A 21,059-nucleotide genomic window follows, 5' to 3' on the forward strand; every position below is an offset into this window, starting at 1 on the left:
AGTTTCTTCCTGTGTCAAGTGCAGATATATCCAGGCAGGGAGGCTCCCGGCGCTCTCCCCCAGCGTCAGCTCCAGAGGAGGCTGAGGGAGAACTCCTCACCCGGAAGAGCCTGTGAGTTCCACAGAGAGGCTTGCTGAGCTGCCTTGCACACAGGCCACCCCCACACGCTCTCAGGGCTTCTCGTGCTCATGGGTCTATGGAGTGGGGGTGTGGGGACACTCAGTGCCTGTGTCCAGGAACCCCTGTCCTGGAAATCAGCCTGGGGCATCTGCAGCTCCTGCCAAGATGTTTGTCTCCAGTGAGCTGGATCTCACCCAAGGGCCTCGATGTTCTTCCCTGGGTGGGCTCAGTTTAGCAGAACCAGCCTCTGCGAGGCTGTGTGGGAGTGTGGGTGGAAGGGAGTCCCATGGCCTTCCAAGATCCAGGTTCCTCTATCCTTGACATGGCCTCAGAGGGGTGACGAGAGGAGCCAAGGAATCCATACACGCTAGGGGCCTGGAACTGTGCCTGACCCTTAGTGGATGCCCAGTAATTGCCACCTGCCTGAAGTCACCAGGCTTGTGTCTACCAAGACCCTGGCCCAGGAATCTCTCACCAGGAGCTGGAATCCTTGTTGCTCGGGCTCCACAGCCCATTTGTGTGGGTACTTAGGGTGGTGACACCAGCTGCCAAGTGACACCCAAGGGCTCCTGGGTGTGACTGGGAAGGACTTGTTCTCTCCACTCCAGTGAGGGATCCTTGTTTGAGGATAAAGGGAGTTAAGAACCCCTCATTCTCACTACATCTGCTTCTGTTTCATGTAACACACAGTCATAGACACACACCGACTCAGCGACACAATCACAGAAACCCCCCCCCACACAGACACCCTCAGTCTAGATAGAAACACCTAGAGACAGAGACACATGTGCACCTAGACACACACACACACACACACACACACGTGTGCAGAGAAAGACACATACAATTATGTGATAACACGCAGAGACACAGACACATAGACATATGACATCACACAGAGACTAATGCACACACACAATCATACACACACACACACACACACACACACGGTGGAGCGCCTCTCATCCTGGGTCACACAGACACCACAAAAGGCCACACACCTGACTCCCCACACCTTGGGGTCTGGGCCTGCACAGAGGGAAGGTGTTGCGGTGACCCCACCGTCACCTGTGGACAGCCTGTTCTGCAGGGTGAGGGCAGTGATTCTCTGCCAGAGAATGGGAGGCTCAGGACAGTGGCTTGTCCATGTCACCCAGTGCCACAGTGTTCTGCCTGCACTCACACCGGCCTGGGCCCTCCTGCGGTGACTAAGTCCAGGCTGTGTCTCCTAGCAGCCTGTGAGCTTCCCAAATCACCCATTTCTCTGTCTGACTCTCTGTTGACGACCTGTAAGTGAACCTGGTAATACCTGCCCTACCTTCCCTCATGGGGAAATAACTTCCAGGACAGTACTTTGTGAGTTGACACTGAAAAAATTCTTAGCCATCTGGATGGAGAAGATAATGAGAAGGAGCCCCGCCGCTTGGGAGGGGCTCCCAATAAGACTAGGTCAGCCAAGTCCACTTCAATATAAGGCAGCTTGTTTCTACTCCTTTCCTTGGGCTAAGAGAGAAATTGCAACTGCCCCCGCCCCAGCCCTGCCCCGTTGGTGGAATGATTAGAACGAAATGTTGGTGGTGGGAATGGTCAGGAGAGGGTGCTTGCTCAACAGAGAGAGACTCAAGGCTCAGCGAGGGGCCTGCCCTCCTCCTGCCCCTCCTCAGGACGCCGAGGCCTGTCTCTGCCTGGAACAGGGAACTGTGACCTAGACACCATGTCATGGTGGGTTTACAAAGGCCACTGATACCCCATTCCTGAGGCTACACACACAAGTCACCTCTGAACTCACTTTTGTTGCAGGATCTACCCGATAATTGGGCTTTTGTGTTCATCTCCATTTGGCTCCCACCTGCAGAGGCTCCCTGTTGGAGGGGCTGTGAGTCTGCACCCCCAGGGGGGCACACCCACCTCCATCTGACCCTGGCCCTGTAGGGTCCCTCCCTGAGAGAACCCCCCACCTTTTCTCTCCAATCCCTGGGAGTGGGGGTAGTTTCACCCTGGCTCTGAGCCTTGTGCTGCTGGCCGGCCACCTCCAGCCCTCCTCCTCCTCCTGCACCTCACCCTCCCCTAACACCCCACAAGCAGCCTTTGCGCTGGGCTTCCACAGCTGTCCTCAGTGGTGCTTCCTTCACACTCATTTCCTTCCTTCCCTCCTCTGGCCCCATTATCTCCTCGCTGGTAAAGTAGGGCCTGCCTCAGGCTCAACAGTGCCCCCCAGAGATAGGTTACCCTACATGGGAGAAGTGTCCTTGCAGCTGTCGTTAAGGGTCTCGATAGGGGAAGAGAATCCAGGCAGGTCCTAAGTGCCATCCCAAGTATCCTCTTGAGGGGGATGTGGAGGGAGACCTGGCACAGGGGGAGCAAGAGGGAACAGTGTGACCACAGAGGCTGCAACGGGAGGGACAATAGGTCAAAGAATGCCGGCAGCCACCAGGAATTGGAAGACGAAGGAGTGGTCCCTCCCCTAGAGCCTCCAAGGGCACTTGGCCTTCCTGACACCCTGACCTTGTCCCACAGAAACTGTTCTGGACGTAGGATCTCCAGAACTGTAAGAGAATGCATTTCTATTGCAAACCACGGAGCTGGTGGAATCAGCTACTCCCACAGGGTCCTCACCTCTGCTCCTTCTGCTGTGGTCTCCACACATCGGTCTCAATGTGAGGTATGATTTTTTCAAGAGCAGCCTGGGCCCTTTCCCTGGACCTACCCTGCCCCAACTCAGTCGTGGGCACAGGGCGCACAGGTGAAGGGCTGGCGTGGGGCGGGTCTGAAGCCCTCAGAGCTCTGTGAATGTCAGGACTCCAGGCGCCTCAATGCTCACATTCTCTGGTGAGGAAACTGAGGCTCAAGGAGGGGAGGGGATGACCCCAATGTCAGGTGGCACATTAGTGGTAGACCTGAGGAAAGATCCCAGGCTGACTCCAGCTCAGGGTCATTGGTAACAATCATGTGAATATCTGTAATTTATTTCTCTGTCAGTTTCCCGCCAGAGCACTGGGCATTGGGGGAAGGTAGCCACACCACTCACCTCAACTAATATTTTTGGAATCCACAGTCTTCATTAATGTTTGATGGTCATCTACGTAGAAGCACCTTTTTAGTGGGACGCTTTGCACAGTAGTCCCTGAAAGTAACCTGTGAGTTAGGTGTTGTTTTATCTGTCTTGCAGGTGAGGACACTGAGGCACAGAGAGGTGTCACAGCCCGCTCAGGATTGCACTAAGGAGAAGGTGGAGCTGGAATTCCTGTTCTTTCCTTTTTGCTAAGAAGCCCTTAGCAATTTTGTCGTAACATTTTAATGCCAAAGGACACTTACTTGATCAATCTCAGAATATTTTGAGGGTATTAACTGCCAGTTAAAAGGGAGAAAAAATATTTTTCACTTAATACACACTGCTGACTTTGTTTGCTCCCCATGCCGTCAAGGAAGTCCACCAGAGTTTACACACAGTTCTATTTGCTCTGATCATTCATTCCTCTATGTGGGTAGCGTTCCTGGATCATCCCAAACAGGGAGCACTTCGATTTTGGAAAACCAGCTTTGACTTCTGAGAGCAAATGCCCCTGGAAGCTGCTGGCCAGTGCAGCGTGGGGTGGTGGCCGTCCCCTTGCTGGCCTGAGCCTCGATCAGTCTCTCCTGTGTGACTCAGCACTCATATCCCTCCTTTCTTGCTCACCACTCGATCTGGGCTGATTTCTGCATGGCCTGTGTTGAGCATCTTGTAACTAAAATTTTATCATGAGGTTTCCTTGTGAGAATTCCTTCAGTTTTCCTTGTGATTTTTAAATCTTAGCCACCCTTCCAGGCCTACATAGTAGGTGAAGACTTCTTAGACATATTTCATGACTTCTGGTTGTATCAGTCGGGATGGGCAAGGATGTGCTGCCGTAACTAAGAAGCCCACAGCTCAGTGGCTTCAACCCTTCAGCAAGGGTTGGTTCCTGAACAGAGGGGATCCACCAGCCCTGGGGGCCCAGCAACCAGGCTCAAGGAGGTTTCAGCTTCCCTGCTCCAGACCATCTGACTCTAGTTCTTTTCATCATTCCTGATGTCATGATTTCAGTAGTAAGTGTGATACCAATGACAGTTATCAGAAAACTCCTGTTGCCGTTGAAGTGTCTGCTGGCAGCATCTCTGAGCATCTACAGATGAGGAAACTGAGGCTCAGAGAGGCTACTGGTCTCCCACAATGTCACACAGCTCGTAAGTGGCAAGGCTGGCTTGATGGGCTACTTGTTCCTCTGAACCACACCACCTCACCACACGCTCCCCTTCGAGGGTCACCCTGACCTTCTGCAGAGCTAATTTCTCCCTAAACCATAAGCGTTGCTGGTGGCCCACAGCTCAGGCCTAGCATGCTTGGTGAGAAAAATGTCCTGTGCACAGCGTGGAGCAGGCCCTGCAGAAGCTCACCCACCAGATGTTGACACAGTCCCCAGCCTTGGGCGACCCACAGGCTTCTTCATATTTCCCAAAACTGACATTTAGTAGGACAACAGGGGCTGAGTCAAAGAGAAGTTGACTTTCTGGAGAGCCTGGGGCAGGAAAGGAGGCTGCAGAGCTCAGGGCAGTCACCTTAGCCACCATCATTTTACTCTGAAGAATTGCCTATCACACACGAGTTGGCAGTCTGGTTGGGAGAGACCCCATTCCAACTAGCGTGAGCTCCCAGACGGAATTCCTGGGCTCCCTGATAACCAGCCCCTCTATGCTGCCCAAGTGCCACCCATTTGAGGAAAAGGACAAATGGATATGACATGTTATTTTTTTGTTTCTATAAAGCTGATATGGGAGCGTGTGACTTATGCCTACTGGAATTTGGACTTCTAAAAACTGACCTCTCATGCTTGTCAGCTTCACCATCTCCAGAAATGTGAGATTCAGGCCAGGCCTATCCTTGGCTCCACAATGAGGCCAGAGGAAGATTTCTGGGCTGCATGGGACCAGGACAAGGAAATTTAGAGAAATAAGTCATTACATTGAGAGCTCAAATTTGATTTACATTTTGCAGGTGAGGAAACTATGACACAGAGAAGTTGAGGAACTTCCCTGAGGTCACACAGCCTGCCCTCTCCTAGATGATGTCATAGGGAAACTCCTGCTTTTCCAGGTTGCTGCCTGGGTCCCTGCTGGAGAGGGAGCTTGCCTCAGTGAGAGTGCCTTTCCCTGACTTCTCTACCCAGGGTCATTCCATTTGTCCCTTTAGAACTGGCCCTAATTCCTGCAGAAGCTGCTCCTGACTCTGGGTCCTGCAGCAGGCTGTGTTTACTCCAGGGCCTGTGAATTATCCAACAGAGAACAACACAAAGGCCTCAGCCTTTCAAGGAGCCCTTGGGGTGTTTGAGGTCATCTGTGGGTGTATGCTGACTGTTTCTCATGCCTTTGAAAAGTCCTGGGTTGCACCCTGACCCTCTCCAGTCAGATCCAGGGATGCAAGTCTCATTTATTCACCGTTCCCCACCGCCAGAGACCAGCACTCTCCCACGGATGGACCTGGGTTTCATTCTCTCCATCCCCACATGCAGCTCGTGTTTGCTTGTTTGTTGTTTGATAATGATTCCTAGCCTGAGTCCGGCAGGACCTGTATGGAGATCACATTAGACAGGGAATACATTTTTTTAAAACTCTGGAGGATTCGGTGAAGCTCAGGTCTTATGTCTGTCACATCACGGACTTGTGACATACATTTGTCTTCCTCATAATGAGGTTATTGTGATGCTCTGCCCACCCCTGTCTGATCCTGGTGGATTCCCATAGGAGCCCAGAAATTTGTTGTTTGAATAAATGCTCCCTGCTCAGATTTACGGAGAGGATCAAGTTGCTCCTGGGAAGGAGATCAGTGTGTAATCTGTATTTCCTGTTTCTGGTGTGAGAAGCCTGGACGCTCCCTGACTGTTGTCCTCTTTACAAATGGGGCTCACAGGGTGCCCCCTGCTGGCAGAGCTTGTACCTCAAACCAAGGTTTCCTTTAATTAGTCTTAAAATCTAAAATTCGTGTGTTCTCTCCCCTGCAAACTCCTATGCGAGGTAAAAGGTGATGACTCTGAGGTTCCTGGAAGCTGTTTTCTGTATTTCCCTGTCTGTTTCAGAGAAGAATGAGGCTCCTGCCTGCAGTGGGAACTGGCTTGGAACCCTCAGGATGCAGCGTGGTCCTGGAGGATGGAGTTTTTCATCATGATCCCGTATGGACTGAGGAAGTGGGTGCAGCTGGGGACAGCTAGACCTGAGAGTGGAGAAGACCTGCCTTCTCAGCCCACACTGGGTGGAGCATTTGACCTGTTGGACCTCAGTTTCCCCATGTGTACTTTGGGGATTCCTAGCTTGTGTCCTGCAAGACCTGTATGGAGGATCACATTAGACAGTGAATACATTTTTTAAAAAAACTGGTGGATACGGTGAAGCTCAGGTCTTATGGCTGTCCCATCACTGACTTGTGACATACATTTGTTTTCCTCATAGTGAGGTCGCCGTGACGCTCTGCACACCCCTGACTGATCCCTGTTGATTCCCACCAGAATCCAGGAATTCCCTCTGGGAGCTCACGCTAGTTGGAATGGAGTCTCTCCCAACCAGACTGCCAACTCGTGTGTGACAGGTAATTCTTCAAAGTAAAATGATGGTGTCTAACGTGGCTGCCCTTAGCACCGCAGCCTCCTTTCCTGCCCTGGGCTCTTCCGAAAGCCAACTTGTCATTGACTCAGCCCCTGTTGTCCTACCAAATGCTAGTTTTGGGAAATATGAGGAGTCCTGTGGGTCATCCGAGGCTGGGGACTGTGTCAACATCTGGTGGGTGAGCTTCTGCAGGGCCCCCTCCACGTTGGGCACAGGGCATTTTCTCACCAAGCATGCGAGGCGTGAGCTGTGGGCCACCAGCAATGTTTATGGCTTAGGGAGAAATTAGCTCTGCAGAAGGTCAGCGTGACCCTCGAAGGGGAGCGTGTGGTGAGGTGGTGTGGTTCAGAGGAACAAGTAGCCCATCAAGCCAGCCTTGCCACTTACGAGCTGTGTGACATTGTGGGAGACCAGTAGCCTCTCTGAGCCTCAGTTTTCTCATCTGTAGATTTGGAGTTTAAGAGCACAGCAGATCTACTCAGACATCACAGTGCTGCTACACTGATTAAATGAGAAATAGCCACCGAGGTACTTTGCAGGGCTGTCTGATTCACAGAAAGCTCATAAATGCAAGAAACATAGTTCTATTTATTCTCTGCTTTAATGGGTGTAAATGCTGTTTTATTATCTGACGTGAGTATCGTAACTCAAAGGTAGGTCTTTCTATCAATGATTGGGGCTCAGAGAGGTTTGGCGACTTCATGAAGGTCACACAGCTGGCAGGGGGAGGAGTCAGAACTTTGATCCAGGTCTTCAGACTCTCAGGTCTGGTGTCATCCGAGGGGGCTTGATGATGGTCATATCTTTAATGTTTTGTGGAGGGTGAAAGGCTGTCATGAGTAAGCTTAAGAGAACAGGAGACTTGTGTGGGAAACAGCTGGTATCCACTGATTAGACTGAATCATGCAGAATTGCTAATTTCACCATTTTGAACTATAGAAGCCACTATTTTGTATGACTCAACCTAGTGCTTCAAGTACACATTCATGACAGTGAGTGGTTAGACAGTGATCCCTAGATGAGTTTAGGATGGGGCAGCGCATTCCACAGGATGAGACCATTCCTGGTAGAGACAGAGGGAGCAGGCTGACCTTCCGCTGGGGGCCCTGGGGACCTCCTGGCTGCTGTGCCCTTTAGCAGGGCCTTAGGGGATGGAAGGATCCTCCTGGCCTTTATCACAAGGGAACAGCCTCCTGCTGTGGCACTGGAACTGTGGCTGCCCTCTGAAGACTGCAGGGACAGCCATAGACACAAAGAAGCCAGACTGCGTGTGGTCCCACTCAGGACTCAGGGGAGGAAACGGAAGAGTTGCAGGGTCCTAGTCGCTGCGCCTCCTCTCCCGTAGCTGAGGACTCCTTTCGATGGCCTTTCTGAGCCATCAGCAGGCCTATGGCCACGTGACTAGGGAGGAGAAGGGGTTACAGGGTAATGGTCTCCTGGGGCCTGATAGGCCTGGTTGAGTCTGAGGAGGAGATAGAGAAGAAGAAGCGGAGACCCTCCTCTTCACCTGGGGAGAAGGGACTTGATTCTAAACGGAGATATATGAGGCTTTCTGGGGCAGCAAAGGAAGGACAAGGACAGAGTAAGGGTCCTTGTAGCCCCATGGAGAACAGGCTTCAGGAAGAATCTGCCTCAGTCATTTGCCAGGAGTGCCCAAGAGGTGCAGGGCCCATGCCTGGGTAGGTGACGGTGGGACAAGAAGGGGACATGGTCTCCTCTCTATCGTTGCTGCAGATGCTACAGAACAGGGCCAAGGTGCGAACGGGCAGTTCTCAGGCCCCCAGGAGGGCAGCCTTGGTGTGGCCACAGCTAGCCCTGGCAGGATGAGGAATTCTGGTTGGGGGGAGTAGGGGATGAGCAGGGGTACGTGAGGATGCTTGGCGCAGCCGGGGGTCATGGGCTGGTACCTGATCCCTCCCCTGTGATTCCCCCCTACACCAAGACAGGACAAGGAAGACTGGAGCTTTCCAGAAACTGATGGGCCCAGCCCCCTCCATCCTGGCCCAGCATGTGCCTGCCCAGCCAGAGGCTTCATGAACAGGGGCGGAGAGAGCACTGTGGCCTGGAGCCCACACATGGCCTCAGCAGGCAACGGGAGACACAGAGACAACAGGGCAGTGTTTGCAGTCACACTCAGGCGGGGCTGGCTCAGCCCTTCTTTAATGTCACTGAGGGAGAGGGCTAAGGAGAGAGGGGAGGGGCTGAGGAGTGAGAGGCAGTTATTTTTGGGTGGGATTTACCACTTTTCCCATGAAGAGGGGAGACTTAGTATTTTGTTCAAACATTAAGAAGATGAAGGGTTTGTTGAACTTGACCTCAGGGGGCATAGACATGGGTATGGCCTCAAAGATCGTGGTCCCAGCAGCTTCAGTCCCTTTCTCATCCATGGTCAGCACAGCCTTATGCACAGCCTGGAGGAGAGAGAAGCAGAGATGCATCTGAGGCTGAGCTGTGCCCCAGCCCAGGCCTGGAGCATGGCCCGCACGGACACCTCCCAGGAAGCGCTCATTCTGGCCTTTATCCGCCTGGACGGCCTTGGCCCTGCATGTTTTCTGCCTCCCTGTCACACAGGCCTTGCTCCTCCTCAAGGCCTTGGGTGATGGGTCTGGCTCCCCTCCATCCACCTTCCTGACAAATGCCCCTCCCGCTTCTCGGGACAGACCCACAACTCAGAACGAGGAAGAGCATCCTCACTCCACATCTGCCTCCAGCTCTCTCCTTTCTAACGTGGCTGTAAGCTACTCAGGGACACGGACTCTGACAGTGACCGTCACAGTCCTGAGACCCCAAGATAATGCAGCCATTCGCTGACTGCAACTGTTCTTTGGTCACTTTTAGTCTTCCTAACTAGGTGTCATCTTTAGCTGACATCATTCATTAATTCACACTTGGTGATGTGCCTCAGACCCAAAGCTCGCAGATCGAAGGAGTCAGAAAGTCCCTTGAAACAACTTAGCCCAAACCTTTCTGTGTCAATATAGATAAACCAAGGCCCAATGTCTAGAAGGTCCTGGGCAAAGATGAAATTCAGGACCAGTGACACAACTTCAAGGGAGGCCCTGAAAGTGCCAGCAGCACAGCAGGTCCCTCCCTGGCTTCTCTGTCTGAGCGCGTCCCATGTCAGTGAATCACGGGCGTCCTCAGAAGCTCAGCCCCTTCCTCAGCCTCAGGACAGAGCTGCAGCCCCCGCCCCACATTCTTCCCTTCAGATAACAGGGTGCGACAAGGTCGTCGGGGTGATCTCACCTTGGAGAGCTTCAGGGGTACCTCCTTCGTGACCCCCGAGAGGTCAGCCCCATTGCTGAAGACCTTAGTGATGCCCAGTTGAGCCAGGACTGTCTTCAGATCGTAGGTTCCAGTAATGGACAGTTTGGGTAAATGTAAATAGACAGATCTGCCGTGCAGAAAAGAAAATCAAGGCATGGCACAGCATTTTTCTTGTTCTTCTGGGACCCACAAGTGTTTTCTTTTCTGACTGTTTCTGCCACTCTTTGCTGTGTCCTCCACCCACACTAAGACGGGACCTTGGCTTCGGTTTGTTCTACTTACAGCCGCTCTACACTCAGAGTCAGAGAATGTAAACATCAAATGAATCACGAAAGCTTGAAATGCCACCTCCTCTGAGATTCTAGGTGTCCTGGAAGCCTGTCTCATCCTGCCTTGTAGTGTAGCGTCACTGGGTCCCCATCCTGGAATATCCCCAGGACACTACACCGAGGAGAACATGGGGCTGGTGGCAGTGCCCAGTGACACCTGTCCAGGGGATGAGAGAAGAGGGACCACTCCAGACTGAATGCCCCCCTCTGGTTTTCCACGGGGCGACAGAGCCGCCCCGAGCAGGGTCTGGCGTGAGCAGGCAGCGTGGCCCTGGGCTCTCTGATCAGTTACCCTCTCAGCCTTCTTGTTCTTTCTTAACCCCTGGAGCAGGGACCTCAAAAGGTGCTGGAGTGGGACAGAGGAATTCCTGCCTCAATTCCTATTATGAATCCGACACCTTTTGTACTTTCAACTTGGTTTTACAGTGACCAAAAAAAAAAAAAAAAAAAACACCTAGATCAGCAGGGCATGGGCATAATTACGAATTCACACACATACAATAACGTTGGCTCCTGTTCAAGTGTCATTTGCTGTGGGGCGCCCAATCTAACAGCATCGATAAAGTGACAGTGGAACTTGCTTGAATTCTGCTAACGTGCCCTGGCTGTTCCAATTCCAACCCTTGCTTTTCTGGGCCTTGTCACACAGGCGCTTCCCCCGTTCCCCCAGGGACAGTCTACCCTTGAACTCCTGACTCCACTGTTGCCTTTGCCATCTGTTCCTTCTTGGTTCTGCAAGAACATGTGATGGTGCTGCTGTCCCTGCCCTGGGCCCTGAATATTGGGAAGGGACAGTGTCTACGCTAGAGTGGGAAGTCCCCAGGGACTAGACCTTTACCTCCTCGCCCCTGGGTACTGTCATCCTCATGGAGCATGGATGGTGCTACCTGAACTCAGTGGTGGCCTCATTCTGGAAGCCAAGTTTATGCAGAGTAGCAGTGACCCAGGGATGTGGGGTTCACCCTCCCCCGCCCTCTGGCCAGTCCTGATGGGCCTCAGTCCCAATATGGCTATGAGGTGCGGGCAGCTTCTTGGTCAGCCTCAGGTTGGGGAATTACCTTCTGGTTTCAGCTTCCAGGGATTTGGAGATGACATCGTGGGTGAGTTCATTTTCCAGGTGCTGTAGTTTCCCATCATCAGGCAGGAAGAAGAGGGCGGTGGCATTGCCCAGGTATTTCATCAGCAGCACCCAGCCCTCCAGCTTATCACAGTGGTGGATGTTAAACATGCCCAAACGCCTCATCATGGGCACCTTCACACTGGTCACCTGGTCTATGTGGAAGTCCTCTTCCTCGGTGTTCTTGACCTCAAAGGGTCTCTCCCATTTGCCTGGACAGAGAGGAAGATGGGCATCACCAGGGGTGGGTGAAAGTTTGGAAGAATGTGGCAGAATAAAGGAGCCCAGAGTCCCATCCCTGAGAAGCCCTGAGCCCCCTTGATGACACACATCTCTCGAGCCTCAGCTTCACCATCTGGGAAGCTCCCGGAAAGGATTGTGTGGGGATAATTCTGAATGAGAGGAATATGCAGAGTTTCTACATCGTGGGGTTGCCAGGCTAAGAGATGCCATCCTGGCTGTGCATTTTTATTGGAATTGTATTTTTATTTGAGGGTGTCTTGGACATGACAAATAAAATTCTGGAGCATCAGGCACATTTGGTACCTCCTGTCTGGGGCTCCCTGCCCTTAGTTAACTGTCAGCTCAGTTATTCATTCAGGGCAAACATTCTGCTTACTACTCCTGAGGCCTTTTCCTGGATCCTCAGGGGAAATGCAGATGCCTAGGCAGCCTCCCCTCTGCCATACCAAGAGAGTTTCACCATCGAGGCATGCAGAGTGCGCAGGTGCCTCAGGGACCCCTGAGCTCAGCTTTCTCATTGGACAGAAGGAGGAGAGTGAAGCTGAAGAGGGACGGGGCCTGCCGCGTCTGAAGAGCAGAGCTGGGACCTCAGTTGTGCTGACTGCAGCCTGGCTGCTCCCCACTGCCCTCCTCTGCCTCAAGAGCAAGGGAGCCTCAGAGTGGAGGAAAGCAGGCCTGGGCTTGCCTCCCACCTCCCCTCTCCCAGGCTGTTTTCCTGGGACAGTGGGAGCTGGCTTAGAATGCCCTGGGGCCCCCATAAGTGTGACATTGTAACCCCTCAGGGGCAGGAAGGCAGCCTGAGGTACATAAGAGTCCTTCACCTGCTGTATGCCACACGCCGCCCCCCCAAGATCTTTGTCACTTGTTTAATCCTTAAAAAGCCTGACAGTCAGGGTGCTATTTTGTCCATGCTAAGATGGGAAATTAGCACCTCAAAGAGGTAGAATGCACTAATATAAGTGGTAGAGGCAGGATTTGAACCCAGGTCTTTCAGACTGCAAAGCTGATACTGATTCCCGGACACTAGAGTTGTCTAAAGTCTGTTCCATGAAACTATCCCATTAAGCAGGGTACTACAATTTGTTCTGTAGTTCTAAGCATTACATATTCTACATAGACAGTACACATAAGGACATTAAAGGCTCTGAAAAGTTCTGCAGAGCCATCGGCAGTTTTGAGAATTTAACCTGTTATTCCCCCAAATTACTCAATGATGGAAAACGCTGTAGTGTTTTTGTGTAGAGAATTGAAGAATCCATGCAGACATGGATGCTATAACCCATAATGCATTGCCAAGGAGAGTTCAAGAACTGATGGTCTGAGAATTTTTGTTTGTTTGTTTCTATGGGAACAGCTCAGGCTGATTGTGCAACCTTACCTTTAAAGAAGATGTAATTCACCAGAGCAAAAGCCGTGTCTTCGTCAAGCTCCTTGACCAAATCCACAATTTTCCCTTGGGTTCCCTTCTCCACATAGTCGTTGATCTGCTTCTTGGCCTTTTCAGGGTCCCTGAAGTTGACAGAGAAGGCTTCCGAGTGGTACAGCTTTTTGACATCCTCCAAAAACTTATCCACTAGCTTCAGGCTCTCATTGAGGAACAGGCCATTGCCAGTGGTCAGCTGGAGCTGGCTGTCTGGCTGGTTGAGGGTACGGAGGAGTTCCTGGAAGCCTTCATGGACCTGAGCCTCCGGAGTCTCCGTTAGGTTGAAATTCAGGCCCTCCAGGATTTCGGTGTGAGTGTCAGCCTTGGTCCCCAGGGAGAGCATTGCAAAGGCTGTCGCGATGCTCATTGGGGAGAAGAAGATGTTGGTGGTGTTGGACTGGTGCGCCAGCTGGCGGTATAGGCGGAGGGTGAACTCAGCCAGGTTGGGGGCGATCTTGTTGTGGGTTTGGTGGTCATGATCATGGTGGGATGTATCCATCTTCTGGGCAGCATCTCCCTGGGGATCCTCAGCCAGGGAGCCGGGGACCAGGCAGCACAGGCCTGCCAGCAGGAGGACGCCCCACGAGACAGAGGATGGCATTGTCCTGCAAGACAGAGACGAGGGGACCAGGGCACGTGATGACTTCCAGTGATCAGGGATTGACATCATGTAGAAGCACAGATGGTTTATTAAACCAGCCTGGGCCAAGTACTTGCTGACATCACTAACACTGAAAGAATCAGAAGAATAGCAAAATGTATGTAGTGCTTACCATATGCCAAGCACTGTTCTGTGGGCTCACATGTGTTAACTCATTCCTTTCTTGCAATAATCCTGTGAGGTGCTAATGCTGCTATCGTCATTTTACAGATGAGGAAGCCAAAGCCAGGGAGATTAGGTCAACTAGTCAATGTTACCGAGTAAGTAAAGTAGCAGAACTGGAATCCTACATTTAGGTCTTGCGTCCAGGCTCTGGGCAGCTCCCCTTACAACTGCAATGACCCTAAGATGCAAGTGGTACAGCCACTGTTTCACGAAAGAAGATGAGGCACCAGAGGAATAAGGGATCTGCCCACGATTATCCAGGATCAGGCCAGATCAGAATCAAGACTCACGTCGCGCTGGGAGCCCTTGGAGAGCTTCTATCTAACCCCACTATTTAGTGGCCAGGGAAGCTGCTGCAGAGAAGGGAAATGTGTCTTGCACAATGGCACCAGCTAGAGCATGGTGGGGCTGAGATTAAATCCCCTGGGGGCTGTTCCACCCAACACTCACAGGGAGCCTCAGCCCTTAGGGTTTTTTCCTGAGAGAGGGGCTGTCCCTACAATACTCTGTGGTTCCAGTCACAAGAATAGGATGATATGCCTGCAGTCAGCTTACTTGCTGTCCGAGTCACCAACGGTGTCCCCAGTTCTGGTCTTTTGCTGTCACGGGCTTTAGAGAAGCTCATCTCTCCTTTAAAGCAGGGGTTTGTGCTGCTTTAAAGGAGATGGGGTGGTGGGAAATGAAAAAACTCTGCTTTTAGCTTCAGATACACCTGGGATCTAATCTGATTCTGTCACTTTCCAGTGTATGAGCCAGGACAAGTCATTAATCTCTCTGGTCCTCATTTTGCCTCATATAAAGTAAGGTTGTTGGAAGAATTTAGTAAAATAAATCTAGACACCAAACCTTACATCAAAGGATCTGAGAGAGCAACGCTTTTGAGGGCGGGCTTGGCAGGTGTTGCAGATTCAAAGCCTTCATGTGATAGGCCCGTGAGGAATATGTGTTCCATACCTGGGGCTGAGACAGTAGGGAGTGGTGGGGCCTGTGGCTGAACTAGTGAGAGCAGGCTCTGCCAAGCAATGGTCCAAGTGAATGTCATCCAAAGCAATATAGAGCCTGCCCTGCCCCACAGTGCTCCTTCTACTCCAGATATGCCTCGGCTTCGGACCACCAGTCTGCAGCCCCCTAAGTAGATCTGCCATCCTCACAGATGGGGAAACTGAGGTCCCAGTTGAGAATCCGCCTGGTAACCACATAGTTAACTACTGGCCACACAACTAAAATCACCATCTTAACAAAATGCAAAGAAAAAGGTGTTCTTGAATTTGACAAATGAAAAACTGGAGAAAAAAAGTTGGAAATAAACAAATACTAAGATTCATCGACCGTCTTGGACTTTTCCAAGTTTCTTTCCAATAAAGCAACAAAACGAAGCACATAACTGGTTTCTCTACCACCTTTCTCCTGGTTCTCGTAGTCCCAGAGGAACAGACCACACATTACATAACACATGTTTATGTTTTTCTTCAACTAGCTAGTGTTGCTAGAGCCGAAGGCCGGGCTAAAATTAATGCTGTATATTTCCATCTCCCCTGGATTTCTCTTTCACTTCCCCACTGAACTTTGCGCAGCCCTTCATGGTTTATGGAAATTCCCCCATCATTACAGGGCTCAGTGGTTGGGAGGGATTTGGACCTCTGCAGGGTGGGGACACTGAATATGTTGAGTGGCTGTGGCTTCTATCCCTGGCAGGGACATCACCGTCCACTTGGCCTTGAGCAAGCACCCTCCGGTCCTGGGGCCTTATTTTCCCCAGTTGTGCAAAGCAGGGCTGGGAGAAGACCTCACTGGGGTCCTCTGTACACTAACATAGTATTTTTAATTTTTATTTTTTTCAGGCAGTCTCACTTTATCCTCCAGGCTGGAGTGCAGTGGCGTGATTTCAGCTCACCGCAACCTCCGCCTCCTGGGTTCAAGCAATTCTCCGGCCTCAGCCTCCTGAGTATCTGGGATTATAGGCATGTGCCACTATGCCAGGCTAATTTTTGTATTTTCAATAGAGACGGGGTTTCACCATTTTGGCCAGGCTGGTCTTGAACTCCTGATCTCCTGATCTGCCTGCCTTGGCCTTCCACAGTGCTGGGTTACAGGTGTGATCCACTGCACCTGGCCAGAATTCTTTGTTACAATGGCATCTGGGTTTGGTGGAGCAAAACAGATGGAGAATTCCTGTGGGTAGGCATGAGGTGAGGCGCCCTCCTACGCAAGGGACTTCTGGGCTCAAAGGAGGTGGCAAGGCTGGTGCAGGGTGGGTGGAGAGGGGGTGACAGCTGGGAGGAGTGCATTTCCCCACACCCATCCATCTTCCCCCATGTCACATCACCTACTTGGTTTTCTCCCTTCACAGTGAAGAGTTTGCAGCCCAGAGAGGGTCAGGGCCTTACTACGGCCATACAGCAAGTCAGTGACAAAGCTGGGATAAGTCTTGGCTTTCCCAGTACTTGTCTATGGACTGAAACAGCCTTGTCTCAAATCCCAGATGACGAATGTCTGAATCGGGCCCTGACATTGGTCTCAAGCATCATGTTGGGTTCACTGTGCCTCCCAAGCTGTCCCTTATAACCTCAGGGTTCCCAAACCTACTCTCTCTTGGCCCTTCTATCAAAGGCAGCATCCTGTACCCCCAAAGACTAGTGCCTGGGAGGCTGACTGGAGAGGAGACAGTAGACGGCCAAGGGCCCCATGGTGTACAGACACCGAGGCCAAGCTTTAAACCAAAAGAATGAAGACTTCATGGTGACATTTCTGGGATCGGGGCAGGTGGGAGCACTCTTTGCAAGGCAGGGGAGAGGGAAGTGAGCCACTGCCTGCCTAATTTCACACCATTTCTACCCAGGAGCATAAAACGAAGGTCCAAGAGCAACCTGGCAGGGTGCAGGGAAGAGAATCTCGCCCATGGTCAATCGACCTGTTGAAATGAGCAATACATTTCACTTACTGGCAGGGGGCTCTGGCAAATGACTTCACACGGCTTCATATCTGTACAGTGGAGAAAAGAATCCTCTGGACAGAGATGAGGAATAACCAAGGTCATGCATGGGTGGGCACGCACCAGGTGTGGAAGCCCTCTCTGTATCTGTACACAGGTTGCACTCCTGCCTGAGAGATGGCAGATTTCTCCCTGGCTAGCTGCTGCACTCCACAGGACACATTTCAGCAGAAAGAGGCTTCTGTTCAGCAGTGAACAGCGACTGAGTTCGGCAAATTTTCCATTAAATTTCTCCAAGTATTTGTTGACTGCCTGCCGGCTGCCTCGTCCTATGCTAGACAAACAGCCTCAGCGTCACCGTCATCGCCACACTAACACCTGGTGCTTTACAGGCACTGCCCCACTAATCTGTCCTCCACGTTTACCCTAAGAGGTGCAAATTACTATTAGCCCTATTTTATAGATAGAAAAATTGAGGCTCAAAGAGGATTTAAGTAACTCACTAAAAATCACAGAGCTCCTTGCTTACAGAACTGAGATTTAATCCTAGATGTGCTGTCTAGGATTAAACAAATTTGACTCCAAAACCTGACATTTAATCCTCTCTGTGTACAAAGCTGAAGCCAGGAGACTTGAATCAGGAGACTTCAGAGGTGGCCCGGCTCATTAAGAGGGGCAGCGTCAGTTTGCAGCTGAAATTTGAGGCTCTGAGGACAGATTTCTCCAGATCAACTTGCTATTAGCTGTGTGACCTTGGACAAGTTGCTTCACCTCTCTGACCCTCGATTTCCTAGAGATGAGAAAGGCGGACTTTGTCATAGAGCTATTGTGCAAATTAAATATGCACAAAATGCCAAGAACTGCCTGGCGCACAGTATGTTCTCGAGAACATCAGTTCTTGCTGCTCCTGGTGCAGGTCTTTTAGAGACGTTCTGTGGGAACCTGAACGCCTTGGCCTTGGGTCATCTTTTTGACCCCATCCCCAAAACTCAGTGTGGGGAAAAATTAAATCCTTCCAGCACTCCAGAGATCAAGGTCGTGGTGAGTGAGGGGAGAGGAGAGAGGTCAAAGGTTATCATGTTTTGCCCAAGAGAACAGAGAGGTTGAGCAACAATCTGAAGTCACTGAGCATCAGCGAGACCTTGAGTCCAGCCCAGGCTTCCTGTTTCCCATCCAGTGCCTGAGACCTGAGAGAAACTGAGCACTAGGGCCAGGCTAGGAACCAGGTGCCTGAGCCTGAATTATGAATGGTGTGTGATTTGGGGCTAGTTATTAACCTCTCTGTCCCCAGCTTCCTCATCTGTAAAATGGGAATAACCCTAGTAACTGCCTTGGAGGGTTATAAGGCTTAATTGTGCACTGAGCTTAGCGGTAGCCTGGCGCAGAGCGATTATTCGGGAATGCCAGCTTGAGCCCCGGATGATGGTGCCCCTCACAGCTTCCTGTCCTCCACTGGGACAGGAGGACCCAGAGGTCCATAGTGCATGTGAGGCTGAGGCTCGGCACAGGTCTGCTCCTGGTCATATCTGGAGGGGATGGAGAGTGTAAGCTGGTGTTCCTTCCTGCCCCCTCTGGATCTTAACTTCCTTATCTATAGAAGGGGAAAAAGATGCGTGCCCAAGCAGTAGGAGAGGAGGTGAGGCTTACAGGAGACAACAGACAGGATCTCCCCGACAGAAACAGGAGCTGTGCAAACAGAAAGAAATGACTGAGCCTAGTTGCTGTATCTTGGCTTGTACCCCCATCCTGGGGTGCCAGGACCATGGAGCCAGACACCCTCATTTACTTCTGCTTACAAGAGCCAGTGAGCCCACTGGGAGGTACTGAGGGGTACCAGGCAGGCCTGGGAAACAGGACACCCTCTCATGGCTGCTGTTTTGACAACAGGAGCCCAGCTGCAGCCCCTCCCTGTGCCCTGCACCCCAGGGGGTGGATACCCACTCCACAACCACCCCTGCCCCAGGCCTGCTGCCTGCCTGGGCCGTGCAAGACTCAGCGGCCTCTCCAGAACCTTTCGCAGTGAAAGGGATACTTACGATTCACTGTCCCAGGTCAGCGATGGTGCCTGAGGTTGAGGAGACAGAGCCCTGTCCTCCTCCGTATTTAAGCAGTGGCTGCAGAGGGGCAACGGGGGAGGCTGTTGGTGAATATTAACCAAGGTCAGCCCAGTTATCGGAGGAGCAAACAGGGGCTAAGTCCACTGGCTGGGCTCTGAGTTGCCCGCCCACACTGCCTGGACGCTCTGCCTGGGCAGCGCACAGCCTCCACTCCATGTACCAAAAGGAGTCATTGTACCTGGCTCAGAAACCACAGTGTCCTGGGTCCAAGGTGGAGGGGGCGGTGTGAGTCACTCTCTGGGAGAGCACCACGCTGCTGGCCCTCTGCTGTCACTGCAGAATTCTCAGTGGGTGTTCCACTGGTAGCAATGGTAGTTCTACCATTTACTGAGTCACCCCGAAATGCCTGATGCTGAAGACTCACTGCCGCCCTGGGAGATCAGAGTGGGCTACAGCCCATTTGACAGACGAGGAAACTGAGGCTCAGAGCAGAGAGGCCGCTCATCCAAAGTCACACTGTCAGCCTCAGATACAAAAACACTCTTGATAGTCCCGATGGGGAAATGGAGCATGACTGAGGCAGACACAACCATCAGGCTGGCATGGGGGTGGGGAGCATGAGACAGGGTGGAGGGGTGGGAGAGTAAGTCTATAAAGAGGACCTGTGCTGCCTCAGGCAGGCTACTTCACCTCTCTGAACCAAGAAGTGTTTCACCTGCATCTGAGAGAGGTGGAAGTCTCACTCCCAAGCATGGCTGTGAAGTGCCTTGGGTGAAGTGCCTGGCACACTGCAGGTTCTTCATGTGGGTCTGCACAGCCCTCTGCTTAGCCTGCCCCCCAGGCTGCTCAGAGCAGGAGGAGGTTCAGTTCTGACCAGCCTCAGGCCTGTTTCTGTTTTTGCTCCTGGAAGACCAAGGTGATCTGTATTCAGCTTGGATTTTCTTTGGGAATGTGACCCCCACCCTGGTGTTGTTGGAGGCTTTGGGGAGTGCTGGGGTGGAGGGGAGGGGTGGGGCTGAGGCCAGTGGGGCCCCACTTGATTGCAATCCCTTTAGAAGCCTAAATCAGACCGCATCACCCTCTGTGCAAACCGCAAACCTGCTTGGCAGCTGGTGTATGCGCCATAGATCCTTGCAGAACGAATGGATGAGTGCATTTTTGCCCCTTCTGTTATTTGCCAGTCTCACTGCACCTCCATCTCGGGGCTCTACCAGGTGAGTGACCCCCAGGATTCTCCAGCACACATATTCAGACCAGAGGGCCCACTTAGTGGCTGTGAGGCCTCAGGCGATTTGTATAACCGCTCCGAGCCTCAATTTCCCCATCTGTAAAATGGGGGTGGTGATGGTGTGTACCTTGTTGAGCTGCTGTGAGGATTAAAATGCAGCAGTTTAAGGCAAGCTCAGAGCCGGGTGCTGGGTGTTCCCGGAAAGCCCCTTCTGATGCTGTCCTCCCTCCCCCTTGTCAGGGGTCTCCCTGGTGTCACTGGGGTGGGGTGGGCTTCCCTCCAGGCAGTCTCTCATTCAGTTACCCTGTGAGGGGAGTATGTACCACCCTCCTTTCAGGAAGCAGAAAACTGAGCTCAGACTCCTGTCCCCTTCTCTCTCAGCTCCCTTTCCTGACAGCTCCATCCCCTGCCTTCAGGGCCCCGTCCTTCCCCTGAGATGGCTGAATGGATGTTCTGCTACTCTACCTCTACTCACAGCTCCAGCGCTAGGCTGTGGTTGAGGTCACCTGCCCTTGGCATCTCCTGGCCATTTCTTTCCCTCTCTGGGCCTCCATTTTCCCATCTGCATAATGACCCCCACTCCAGGCCCAGCTGTCCCTCCATCTGTGGAACTGAGTGAGCAGTAGCAGCAATGTCCCACCTTTCCCGCTCTCCTCAAGCTCTGTTCCCTCCGGCAGGTACAGGAGCGTGGGCTGGGGACTGGCAGGAAGGTGCCACCCCTTCTACCTGGAATTCCTGGCAGCAGCAGCGGCTAGGCCTTCCTTGGAGGCCCGGCCCCCTCCTCCTTTGCTCAGCTCAGGATTCTGAGGGTTGTGGTGTGGAGGCAGTACACGCCCTGGGTACAGTGCCCAGTTCCTGCTCACGCAGGAAGTAGACTTTGGATGGCGGATGACAGACACAATAG

The 21,059-nt window shown here is 52.2% G+C and overlaps 1 protein-coding gene across 3 annotated transcripts; it reads right to left on the bottom strand.

Annotated features, from left to right (window-relative positions):
* Nucleotides 1-8,853: 8,853 nt before the first annotated feature.
* On the bottom strand, nt 8,854-21,001 carry SERPINA1 (alpha-1-antitrypsin). 3 transcript variants are annotated; one of them, XM_035261376.3, is made up of 5 exons: nt 20,882-21,001; nt 13,068-13,717; nt 11,388-11,658; nt 9,980-10,127; nt 8,854-9,144 (listed from the first exon to the last, which is right to left on the bottom strand). In XM_035261376.3, the coding sequence occupies exons 2-5, from the start codon at nt 13,711-13,713 to the stop codon at nt 8,953-8,955; spliced, it is 1,257 nt and encodes a 418-aa protein (XP_035117267.1). In that variant the 5' UTR covers nt 13,714-13,717; nt 20,882-21,001; the 3' UTR covers nt 8,854-8,952. The 3 variants fall into 3 exon arrangements, with proteins under 3 accessions (XP_035117267.1, XP_078191821.1, XP_078191820.1); XM_078335695.1 differs by having other exon boundaries at nt 20,796-21,001; XM_078335694.1 differs by lacking the exon at nt 20,882-21,001 and adding an exon at nt 18,907-18,949.
* Nucleotides 21,002-21,059: the final 58 nt, after the last annotated feature.

Source organism: Callithrix jacchus, chromosome 8 (genome assembly GCF_049354715.1).
Source record: "Callithrix jacchus isolate 240 chromosome 8, calJac240_pri, whole genome shotgun sequence".
NCBI classification, from domain to species: Eukaryota; Metazoa; Chordata; class Mammalia; order Primates; family Cebidae; genus Callithrix; species Callithrix jacchus.